Below are 11,168 nucleotides of genomic sequence, written 5' to 3'. Positions count from 1 at the left end.
GGGAGGCTGAGGCAGGAGAATCTCTTGAACCTGGGGGGGCGGAGGTTGTGGTGAGCCGAGATCATGCCACTGCACTCCAGCCTAGGCGACAGAATGAGACTCCCATCTCAAAAAAAAAAAAAATCTTGTTTTACATCTAGTGCCCTTCACACTCCTGGGTGCTGTTTCTCACAGTCATGTGTTCTGTTAAGCAGATTGCAGGCAGCCCTGGTTTGCATTAGTAATTTCTTAGTGAATGGGTAGTGTGCAGGTAAACCTCATTCTCACCCCATGAGTGTAGGGCACACACAAGTTGGGTTTTCCAGGAGCCTGTCTGCAGCCTGTGCCCATGAGGCCTTGCTCCTAGAAGTACATGAAGGGACTCTGTCTGCCTTCTCTTGGGGGCATGCATGCACAGAGGACATGCTGTGCCTCAGCCCCCAGTGCCTTGGCCTGCAGAGGGCAGGGCTGCTGTGCGGCACGGAACTCAGGACCTATGAGCCTCCTTGGGTGGCCTCTCCTGCCTGCTGTGGCCTCTGTGGCCCTGGCCTTGACTTCCTTTCCTGTCACTTGCATGCCTCTGCCCCTGGGCCTCCCTCTGCCCGAGTGGCAGGAGCTTGCAGCTTTGTATATATGAGCAGTTGGTGACTCATTCCTCAGCAGCCTCTCAGATAGGGAAGTGAAACAGCCACACCTGGTAGGGCCTGACCTTTGGGTGACAGCAGAAGTAGCTAAGCAGACATGGGGCTTGCAGCTAAGGAGGGAAGTCCTCTCTAAAGCCAGCCTGTGAAGACAGCACTTGCCTGCCCTGACCCTCCTGTGACCTCCAGGCCTGTGACTCTGGTAACAGTTTCTTCCTCCCTCCCCACCACCCCCTTTTTCTTGGTGACAGCTGGAAGTAGCAGTGGTCACAACTGAGAGAGCCAAACATTTCTACAGCCCCCAGGACATTCCTGTCACCCTCTACAGCGATGCTGATGAATGGGAGGTCAGTGCTGGGGGCTCCTGGGCTGAGTTCCATTGACTTTCCACCAGCAGGACAGAGCAGTCCTCCCTGCAGCCTATGGTCTGGCAGCTGGAACAGACAGGCTGGGCTCAAATCCGTGGTCAGGGCCCTCTGGGCAGAGGCAATGAAGAAAACATCTGTCTAGCTTCTGGCCTGCAGGAGGCCCTAGTCTCCTCCCAGCCCAGGCGGAGCTGGGCTTTGGCCTGGTGCCTGAGGTTGAGTGTCCTTGTACTTATCTGGGCTGATGAAACCACAGAGGAGCTCTGTTCCCACCACTCTTGTCCACGTGGCTCCTGGCGTCAGGGCTAAAGAGAACGCCTCACTTCCCACGGCCGCTGGGCTCTGCTGCATCTCCCCTGCAGATGGGTGGGCACTGACTGATTCACCAGATACTGAGTGTGGGCCTCACAGGGGTTCCCTGCCAGGCATTTCCAAACATTCTCAGCCTAGAACATTTCCGGCCGGTCTGTCTTCCCTGCCCCTTCCTCCTCCATTTCTCACTGCCCCAGAGCCTTCTACTGGCTTGGACAACCCAAGCATCCACCTCAAGCAGACAGGCCGGGAACTCCCTGCCAGATGTCAGTTCTCTTGAAAGCCAAACCATGAAGGGAGTAGCTCAGAGAGACAAGGGGCGCTTGTTTCCTCCGGCCTGGTTCTCTCGGCTGCTGGCTCCATGGCTAGCGCTCACCAGCTTAGCTGCAGGAGGGAACGGAGGTTGGCCTGGGCAGGGCAGGTCAGTGGGCTTCTCAGTCTCGTGACTTACCGTACCTGGCCTGCCTTGGCGCTGCATCCCGCGTCCTCCACACTGACCCCTTTTTCTTCCCTCTGCCAGATGTGGAAGAGCCGCTCTGACCCAGTTCTGCACATTGACCTGCGGAGGTGGGCAGACCTCCTGCTGGTGGCTCCTCTTGATGCCAACACGCTGGGGAAGGTGGCCAGTGGCATCTGTGACAACTTGCTTGTGAGTGATGCCCTGGTGCTCTCGTCCCTCCCTGGGCTTCACTCCCAGTTTGCTGAGCTGCAGACATCCTTGTACAAGGAGACCTGCTGCTGTGGGGCCCTGGTCTACTCAGGGAGATCATGCTCCCCCATTCCCCCCATCGCCCCCCAGTGCTCTCACCTTCTCTCCAGCATGTGGGCACAGCCCTGGTCCTGATGGGTCAGCTTGACCTGCTGCTGCTCCCCAGTAGTGTCCCCTTCTCCCTTTCCCTTGGCACCCAGCCAGGTGCCCACAAGCAGACCCTCATTCCTTGTTCTTTGTCCCTCCCCGTGGACTGCCTGGATGTGCTCTTCCACTGTCCCTGTCCAGCCCCATCACCTCCTGCTTCAGCTCTGCCTTCTCCCCAGATCCGGTTATACACGTGGGCAATGTGATTGGGGATTTACTTCTTCATAGATGTCTCATACACTTTATTGCCCTTGTAGTGTTCCTATATATTAGGGGAAGCTTAGAGGGGAAGAGGGGAGAAAGATAGGGGCAGTGGTGAGAGCCGATGGGTGATAGGGAGAAATGGAAGTCCAGCTGTCCAAAGTGGGCGCTGTCCTAGGCCTAAGATGCCTCCAGGGAGCTGCTGCCCATAAAGGGGAGCTGCCTTTGTTTACATAATCGTTCTGGGAAGATTTGGGTGTGATTTCTCTCCTCCCTCTCCCTTATTGCCACCCCTCACCTCATTTATTGAGCTTTCGCCTACCACGTACTGGGGTCTATGCTGCGAGCCTCACAGGACACAGGGAGCTCCCAGGCTGGAAGGAGAATGCCGCGCCTGATCACCCATGGCAGTGGGAAGGGAGTATCCTCTGGTGAGGAGTACAGTCCTGAATACATAGTGCTGGGCCTGGGGTAGACATCCAGTAAATACTGCATGTATGGGGTAACTAGCAGTTTTACTTTTGCAAGTAGCTGGGAGTTTTTCAGAGTTTCCTGTGGTGAAGAAGGTGGATAATGAAGCTGGGACAGGATGTTTTTTGGGGTCACAGATTAGTGTTCTTGTATACTTGTCAGTGGGCTCTAAAGGCACTCCTCAAAGAATCTGCCAATGATTTAAGCATCATTTGAATAAGAGCACAGGGTGAACAGAAGAACAACTTGTGTGGCCAGGAACAGGGGAAGGGAGTGCAGAGAAGAGAGCCTGGGAGTAACGTCATCAAGAAGATTTTCCCTATAGTCCCAGCGACTTGGGAGGCTGAGGTGGGAGGATCGCTTAAGCCCAGGAGTTCTAGGCTGCAGTGCCCTTTGATTGTGACTGTGAATAACCAGAATAGCCAGTGTGGTCCACCCTGGGCAACATAGTGAGACCCTGTCTCTATTGAAAAAAAAAAAAAAAGGAAAGGGCCAGGTATGGTGGCTCATGCCTATAATCCCAGCACTTTGGGAGGCTGAGGCAGGAAAATCTATTGAGCCCAGGAGTTTGAGACCAGCCTGAGCAACATGGTGAGACTCCATCTCTACCAAAAATACAAAAAAATTAGCCAGTTGTGGTGGTGCATGCCTGTGGTCTCCAGCTACTCAGGAGGCTGAGGTGGGAGGATCGCTTGAACCCAGGAGGTCAAGGCTGCAGTGAGCTGTGATTGTGCCGCTGTACTCCAGCCTGGGCTACAGAGGTGAGACTCTGTCTCAAAAAACAAACAAACAAAAAGGCTTCCCAGCAGCACTGGTGCCACAACTGACATAGCAGCTGCAGCTAGGACAGTTGAATTTCCTGGCTGCTCTCATCAAATTGGGTCAGAGTTCTGTGTGGCCAGCACCATCTCACCAAATCTCCAGGCTCCCCGCTGGTGGGTCAGCAGCAGCTGGTGTGACAAAGCACTGGCCTCTGGGAGCTAAGCCCTGGCCTGGGTCAGCTCTGCAAGGGTGCTTTCCTCCTTCCTGCAAGCTCTGCTTTCCATTTTTCTTCTAAGCTGCCATCACTTCATGAAATCCCTGGGCTTCCCTCCTCCAGAGTTGGCTGGGAAGTGAAACATGTTCCCAAGACCAGCCCCCAGATCATTTGCCTCAAAGGTTTTCCTTGGAAGTCACAAACGTTTCAAGGAATCTCAAATTTTACAAAGTTTGAAGTGTGGGCATTGGTGGCCTGTGGCTGTGTCCTCTCTCTGTAGCTGTTTTCTCCCTGCATCCCTGAAAGGAAGCTGAGCCTGCTCCTCCCTCCACAGACCTCCCTTTCCAGGGCCCAGGGCGTGGAGTGCTGTGAGGGCAGTGTGCTAGGCGTGACCGTGCTCCTGGCCTCCAGGCCCATCTCCCTCTGTCCTCTAGCTCAATAAGGCCCTGGCGTATTTGTGCTAAACAGGCAGTCGGACCTAGAAAGAGCAGACAATCTCTCTGGGTCACCAGTCTGGCTAGGAGCCGGTCTCCTAACTGGGATCCAGGCCTTCTCCCCTGTCCACGTGAACTCCCAGGGGCAGAGCCTGAAGTGTTGAACACAGCACTGGCCAAAGAGATGTCACCGTGGGAACCGAGGCCCTCTTTTCCCCGTCTGGTTTCCTGGGTTCAGAGGAGCTGAGGCTTGTCTGAGAGGAGGTGGAGTGCTGGTTTTCACCCCGGTTGGTGTTCTTTGCTTTGAGGGCACTTAGAAAGCCCAGCCCAGCCCTTGCTCCCACCCTGCACACAGTGGAGAGACTCTTCTAGGTATGCTCTTGACTTCTGCAGAAGTAGTGGGTGGCACGGAGCCAAGAGGAAGTGTGACTGAAACTGTCCACTCATAGCCTGGGTGCCGCATTGAGAAGGCTTGGTGGGAAACTAATGCTGTGGCTGATGCAAGCAGCCAGGTCCCAGGGCTGTTTGCTGTCCTGCTTCCTCCCTGTCTGTGGGACTTGGGGGAGGTGCTGGTCGAGGCATTGTTCTCTGGACTCCCTCTTTTCCCAGATGAGCTTCCCTTCAGGGGACGGGTTTCCAGCCCCTGTTACCCTGAGGGGCTTACAGCCCTGGAAGAAGTGTCTGGATTAGTCAGAGCACTGGGAGCTTCTCTCTCCCCAGGCGGCCCGCAGCCCAGGGAGCCTACGCCTGTGGGAAGCCCAGGAGTCACTGCCCTGGAGCCTGTGCTTTGTGCCTGGCCCTGCGCTCAGAGCTTTGTAGTCATTCTCACCTCAGTCTTCACAGCTGCCCAGGGAGGGACCTTTCTAGAGAGGAAGGCAGGCCCTGGCCTTCAGTCCCATGTCCAGGTTCTCACAGCTAGTAATACAGAGCCCAGCCAGGATTTGAACTCAGGGCTACATAATTTCAAAGTGCATGGCACAAAGGACTCTGAGCTGGATGGCTCCTTTCACAGCTGCTCAGGTCTGTGGCTTGGTGGGACAGCCTGGATTTGGGAGATGGTGAGGCTGTGCAGTGGAACATTGCCTGGGTGGCGCCCATTGTCTGGGTGTGGACTTGGATGACTGCTTACCTCTCAGGGAGCTGCAGCTCCCCATCTGTGAAATGGGACAGCACCTTCCTTTTTTTTTTTTTTTTTTTTTTTCTGAGACGGAGTCTTGCTCTGTCACCCAGGCTGGAGTACAGTGGTGTGATCTCGGCTCACTGCAAACTCCGCCTCCCAGGGTCACGCCATTCTCCCGCCTCAGCCTTCCAGTAGCTGGAACTACAGGTACCCGCCACCACACCTGGCTAATTTTTTGTATTTTTAGTAGAGACGGGGTTTCACCATGTTAGCCAGGATGGTCTTGATCTCCTGACCTTGTGATCCGCCTGCCTCAGGCTCCAAAGTGCTGGGATTACAGGTGTGAGCCACTGCACCCAGCCAACACCTTCTTTATAAGGTCACAGTGAGGGGTAATGAGATCCTATACATGAGAAGGTTTTGGTAATGGCAGATGTTTTCATTGCCAGACTTCAGCTGGCCTCGCAGAGCTGATGTCGGGTAGATGGGCCCCACTGAGGAGCATCCTCGTCCTTTGCTTTCTGGTGTAACCAAAAAAGCCTGCCTTCTGCTCCCCAGGGTTGCTTCTCCCAGGAGGTGTGAGCCTACCTGGAGGAGGCTTAGGCACAGGGACACCTGCTGGAGGTCTGAGCGTTGGTTGAGCACTTCCTGTTTGTAGGATCCTGTGCCAGAGCCTGTGGGGAGGTGGAGAGAGGCAAGGAAACACAGCCTCCACCCCTGAGGGACGAGACAGCTCCCTGCAGCCAAGCTGTGCCCATTCATCTCAAGCCCACAGCTGGGCTGCTGGCTGCAGGGTCTGGAGGGCAGTGGGGAAGGTGGCAGACAGAGTAGCAAGACCCCCACTTCCCCGGCTTTCTTCACAGACCTGCGTCATCCGGGCCTGGGACCACAGCAAGCCCCTGCTCTTCTGCCCGGCCATGAACACCGCCATGTGGGAGCACCCTGTCACAGCGCAGCAGGTAGACCAGCTCAAGGCCTTCGGCTATGTCGAGATCCCCTGTGTGGCCAAGAAGCTGGTGTGTGGAGACGAAGGTGAGTGTCTTGCCAGGCTCATAGCCCATGGCCGTAGAAGGGGCTCAGCTTTGGGGTCACATCTCAGTTCAGTTCCTGGCCTGTTATGACCTTAGCAAACCATTCTCTGAGCTTAGCTTTCTCAGCTGGAAAATGGGAATCGTAATTCCTGCCCCCAGATTGGTAGGGTAAAATGGGATGGAACGTGTAAAGTACCTGGTAGAGTCCCTGGCACGCAGCCCACATGTAGTTAAGGATGGCTACTGGAACGATTCCCAGGGCCTCACCAGGGGTCTCGGGAGAGATATGATGTGTCTGACTCAGGCAGAGATAGACCTTGCCCTCTCAGGCCTTGGGCTCTGGGTGGAGCACTCAGGGAGCAATGGGCAGGGGTCTGCAGGGCTACAGGCACTATCGGCCTGTCTGGCCACAGCGACATTTTGCTCCCAGGTCTGGGGGCCATGGCTGAAGTGGGGACCATCGTGGACAAAGTGAAAGAAGTCCTCTTCCAGCACAGTGGCTTCCAGCAGAGTTGACCTGGAATTTCTGTCATGGTTGTCCCTCTGTATTCAGAATGTGTTCAGGCCAAGTCGGTGAAGATGGATGTTGGCAAAATAGGAGGATTCCCTTATTTGCTGAATGGGGGGCCTGCTCTGAGCCTCCCCAGGGGCCGGGACTGCTCCAGGTTATATTGGACAGAAGGCCCAGGTCTCAGCTTCTTTCAACCAAGAGAGGCCGCTGCCTAGAGCCCATTCCCACCTTTTCCTGGATGGGCGAAGCAAGCCAGGAGAGCAAGCAGTATTGTCCTCACTGGAGGAGGACTGAGCGACTGGGAAAACTCGGCTCTACATCTCACCCAGAACGACTTTTAGAAACACCACAGCTGGAGAGTCCTGGCTGAGCCTTGGGAGCTTCAGCTCTTTGGCGGGGTGCCCAGGTGCCATGCGATCAGCGAAGCCTGCGAGTTGGCAGGACTCTGAGGTTTCCTGCAGACCATGCCATGAGATTGAAGATGCGGGGAAATAAAGAAAAATCACCGTTTAGGAGGCTCCATTCTTTCCCTATAACCCAACTGTGGTCCCAGAGACCAGGGGGTGTGTTGCCAGGTGTGGCTGGGGAAGGGTCTGGGTTGATGACTCACCAGCACTCTTTAGTCCCCATATAACATGGTGGTTAAGGATAAAGTTCTGAAGCCAGAAAGCCCCTAGTTCCAATCCCAGCTCTGCCACTTACTGGCAGTGGGAGTTTGGTTCAGGACTTAGCCTTCCTGACCTTCACTTTCCTCAGCTATCTTGTTATCCTACCCTCAGGGAGTTGTTGAGAGGATTCAGTGAAATTATGTGTGCAAAATACCCATGCCACTGAGTGCCTGGAACATAGTAAATGCCAAATCAATGGAAGTTAAAAGTAGGCATGCATATATGCCAGAGAGCTTTCCTAACATTTACTGCAATGCCCCGTCTCATTTTGGGAAAAAGAAAATCCTGGATGCTAAGCTGACACATCCCTTTATGCAAGTGACAGGTAAGCAGCCAGGAGAGTTGACCCTGCCCTGGGTCCCAGGCCTCTTGCCTGCTTCCTGGTTTCCTCTGTTCTTGTCCTTTCAGCTTTGCTGGACCTGAGGCAGGGGCCTGGGTGTCTGTGCCCCCCCCAACCCCCAGTATACATGACCAAGGGAAGTAGATCCAGAGACACCATGCACTCTGGCCCAGATACCCTCTGCTACCCAGCTTTTGACCTAATTGCCATTTGATGTGGCTGCAGTGGGGAGGGCTTGTCTGCATATTTGGAACTGAGGCTGAGGCTGGCTTCCTGCCCTCCGACTTCCAGGCCAGGTATAGGGGACATCCCATGTGGGCTCTGAGAACGCTGAGAGTAGAGGTGCCTTGAGGGGACCAGGAAGCCCTCTGGCTGGAATCAATGCTCCAGCAGTCTCCACAGCCTTTATGTCAACAGCACTTGACTTCACCATGTGACCCTTTGAGATAAAATTGCCTTAGGGCATGAAATAAACTGTAACTAGTAACATCAAGAACCAACTTCTTTGGCTAGTTTGGGGATGGGGCCTGAAGAGAACCTAGGTAACTGAAACCCGGGGGTGGTCCCAAAAGTCCATTTCCAGGGTTTCCAACTTCCTTCTTGTCCACATTGCCCTTCCTCTCCCTCAGCAACCCACCAGTAAATGGTGAGGCTTCCCAATTTTATTTTTATTTTTATTTATTTACTTTTTGAGATAGAGTCTCGCTGTGTCGCCCAGGCTGGAGTGCAGTGGCACAATCACAGCTCAAGCCATTCTCCCTCCTCAGCCTCCTGAGTAGCTGGGATTACAGGTGCCCGCCACCACGCCCAGCTTATTTTTGAATTGTTTGTAGAGATGGGTTTTGCCATGTTGGCCAGACTAATGTCGAACTCCTGACCTCAAGTGATCTGCTGGCCACGGCCTCCCAAAGTGCTGGGATTATAGGTGTGAGCCACTGCGCTCAGCCACTTCCCAATTTTAACAGAAACTGATAACATTTTCTGAGTATTCATCATGTGTGAGGATCTATGCATTTTAGGGAAGGCAGTTGCCCAGGGAGATCAACCACAAAGTGCGTGTGTGAAAAGGCCATGGGAGCAGGGAAGTTCACAGGCCACTGTCCCAGAGCTCTGAAAACAGCTGTTGCTGCTCAGTAGGACTTTGCCTTGTTGGCTAGAAGGGAACATATATCTCTGTGGACTCAGGCCAGCTGGAGGCCCCTGTCCCTGGGGGTTCGCCTCTCCATCTCCCACCCACAGCAGTCCTGCATCCCTGCTGCCCATTTTGAAGGGGGGTCTGGATGAATGGGGCTGGGCTGGGCCTAAAGAGCCCAGCTGTTCCCTGAGCCAGACTGGAGCTAAGAGGAGCAGGTGTTGCATTTAGCTGGCCCCATCTGCCAGCGAGGTGCTGAGTGGGAGTGACAATCACCTCTCTCCCCATGAGGTGTCCAAGCACTGGAAGTTTCTTCATCTTGGGGAGAAATGTTTCTCAGAGAAGATTCTAGCCTCCCTGATGATTTTTATAGAATTCTGGAAGTTTCAGAGAATAGAACATTTGGGTCTGAAATGTGCACTCTTGTGTGGCAGCCATGAGCCCTTCAAGGCTGCTGTGGATGCTGCTGGGTGGGAGGCAGAAGCCTCTGAACCAAGGCCCAGCTTCCACCCTGGGCCGCCTCCAGCCCTTCCTGCACCCCGCTGGTCAGGTCCCGCTGCTGCCTCCCCACTGCCTCAGGTTAGGCCCAAACTCCTGGGCAGTATACACCTGGCCCTTTGTGATCTGGCTCCTGCCTACCCTTCTAGCCCTGCCCTTTACCACGCCAAGGGTTACACATGCCAACCCTGAAGGGCTCCCTATTCTCTTGTGTACATGCTGCTGCTTTTACTGGGACAAGACTGACTCCCACACATGCCTGTGGATGTACCTGGGTGCTACCTCCTTTGGAAAGCCTTCCCTGGCCGACTGCATCCTCCTTGCCCAGGTTCCCATGGTGCTTCCCACTATTATTTTTTACTTTTATTATTTTTTTTGAGATGGAGCCTCATTCTGTCACCCAGGCTGGAGTGCAGTGGTGCGATCTCGGCTCACTGTAACCTCTGCCTCCTAGGTTCAAGCAATTCTCCTGCCTCAGCCTCCTGAGAAGCTGGGATTACAGGCGTGCACCACCGTGCTCTGCTTTTTTTTTCCAGACAGTGTCTTGCTCTGTCTCCCAGACTGGAGTGCAGTGGCGCGATCTCGTCTCACTGCAAGCTCCACCTCCCGGGTTCACACCATTCTCCTGCCTCAGCTTTCCGAGTAGCTGAGACTATAGGCGTCTGCCACCATGCCCGGCTAACTTTGTTTTGTATTTTTTTAGTAGAGAGGGGGTTTCACCATGTTAGCCAGGATGGTCTTGATCTCCTGACCTTGTGATCCGCCTGCCTCGGCCTCCCAAAGTGCTGGGATTACAGGCGTGAGCCACCGCACCTGTCCTGATTTTTTATTTCTTTTTATATTTTTTTTATTTTTAATAGAGATGGGGTTTCACCATGTTGGCCACGCTGGTCTCGAACTTCTGACCTCATGATCTTCCTGCTTCGGCCTCCCAAAGTACTGGAATTACAGGAGTGAGCCACCGTGCCCTGCCACCACTATTTATTACAACAGAATTGTAATTGTCAGTTTACTTTATTTCCTCCTAACACTGGGATCTCTTGGAGAGGAGGAGTTGTCCTATTCCTTACAGAACCCAGCAAGTCACTCCAAGCTTGTACTGACAAAAAAGTGGTGTGTGTGTTGGGGCTATTGGTTCCTGCTCCTTTCTGCACAAGAGACAAAATTTAGGAACCACAAAAGCAAAGATTGATAAGTTTGACTATAGAAAAATAGGTTCACTGAGCAACAACCCAAAGTCAAGGTCAAAGGACAACACGCTGGGGAAATTATCTGCAGGTCATAGACAAAGGGCTGATTCTCCTAATATATAAAGAGCTCCTATGCATTGATGACAAAAAAAACAAGGGCCGGGCACAATAGCTCACACCTGTAATCCTAGCCCTTCAGGAGGCCGAGGTGGGCGGATTGCCTGAGCTCAAGGAGTTTGAGACCAGCCTGGCCAACCTGGTGAAATCCCGTCTCTACTAAAATACAAAAAATTAGCCAGGCATAGTGCTGCATGCCTGTAATCCCAGCTACTTGGGAGGCTCGGGCAGGAGAATTGCTTGAACCCGGGAGGCAGAGGTTGCAGTGAGCTGAGATCATGCCACTGAACTCCAAGCCTGGGTGACAGAGCGAGACTCTGTCTCAA

General features: G+C 53.8%; 1 protein-coding gene across 8 annotated transcripts in view; it reads left to right on the top strand.

The window, feature by feature from the left end:
- The window catches only part of PPCDC (phosphopantothenoylcysteine decarboxylase), a 27,437-nt gene extending 19,049 nt beyond the window's left edge, over window positions 1-8,388 (top strand). For 2 of the 8 annotated variants that reach the window (XM_011932879.1, XM_011932874.1), the window contains 4 exons: window positions 872-967; window positions 1,818-1,946; window positions 6,219-6,387; window positions 6,817-8,388. In XM_011932879.1, coding sequence (XP_011788269.1) covers window positions 1,818-1,946; window positions 6,219-6,387; window positions 6,817-6,902 — 384 coding nt within the window. In that variant the 5' untranslated portion in view covers window positions 872-967 and the 3' untranslated portion in view covers window positions 6,903-8,388. Of the gene's footprint in view, window positions 1-699; window positions 823-871; window positions 968-1,817; window positions 2,145-6,218; window positions 6,784-6,816 lie in introns of those variants that run through there. The other 6 variants (XM_011932881.1, XM_011932876.1, XM_011932877.1 and 3 more) reach the window with 6 other exon arrangements.
- The last annotated feature ends 2,780 nt before the right edge of the window (window positions 8,389-11,168 follow it).

The sequence above is a fragment of the Colobus angolensis genome, unplaced genomic scaffold (assembly GCF_000951035.1).
Source record: "Colobus angolensis palliatus isolate OR3802 unplaced genomic scaffold, Cang.pa_1.0 Scaffold99, whole genome shotgun sequence".
Lineage (NCBI taxonomy): Eukaryota > Metazoa > Chordata > Mammalia > Primates > Cercopithecidae > Colobus > Colobus angolensis.
Note: the sequence above shows the minus strand (reverse complement) of the source record. Positions and strands in the feature narration are given on the sequence as shown.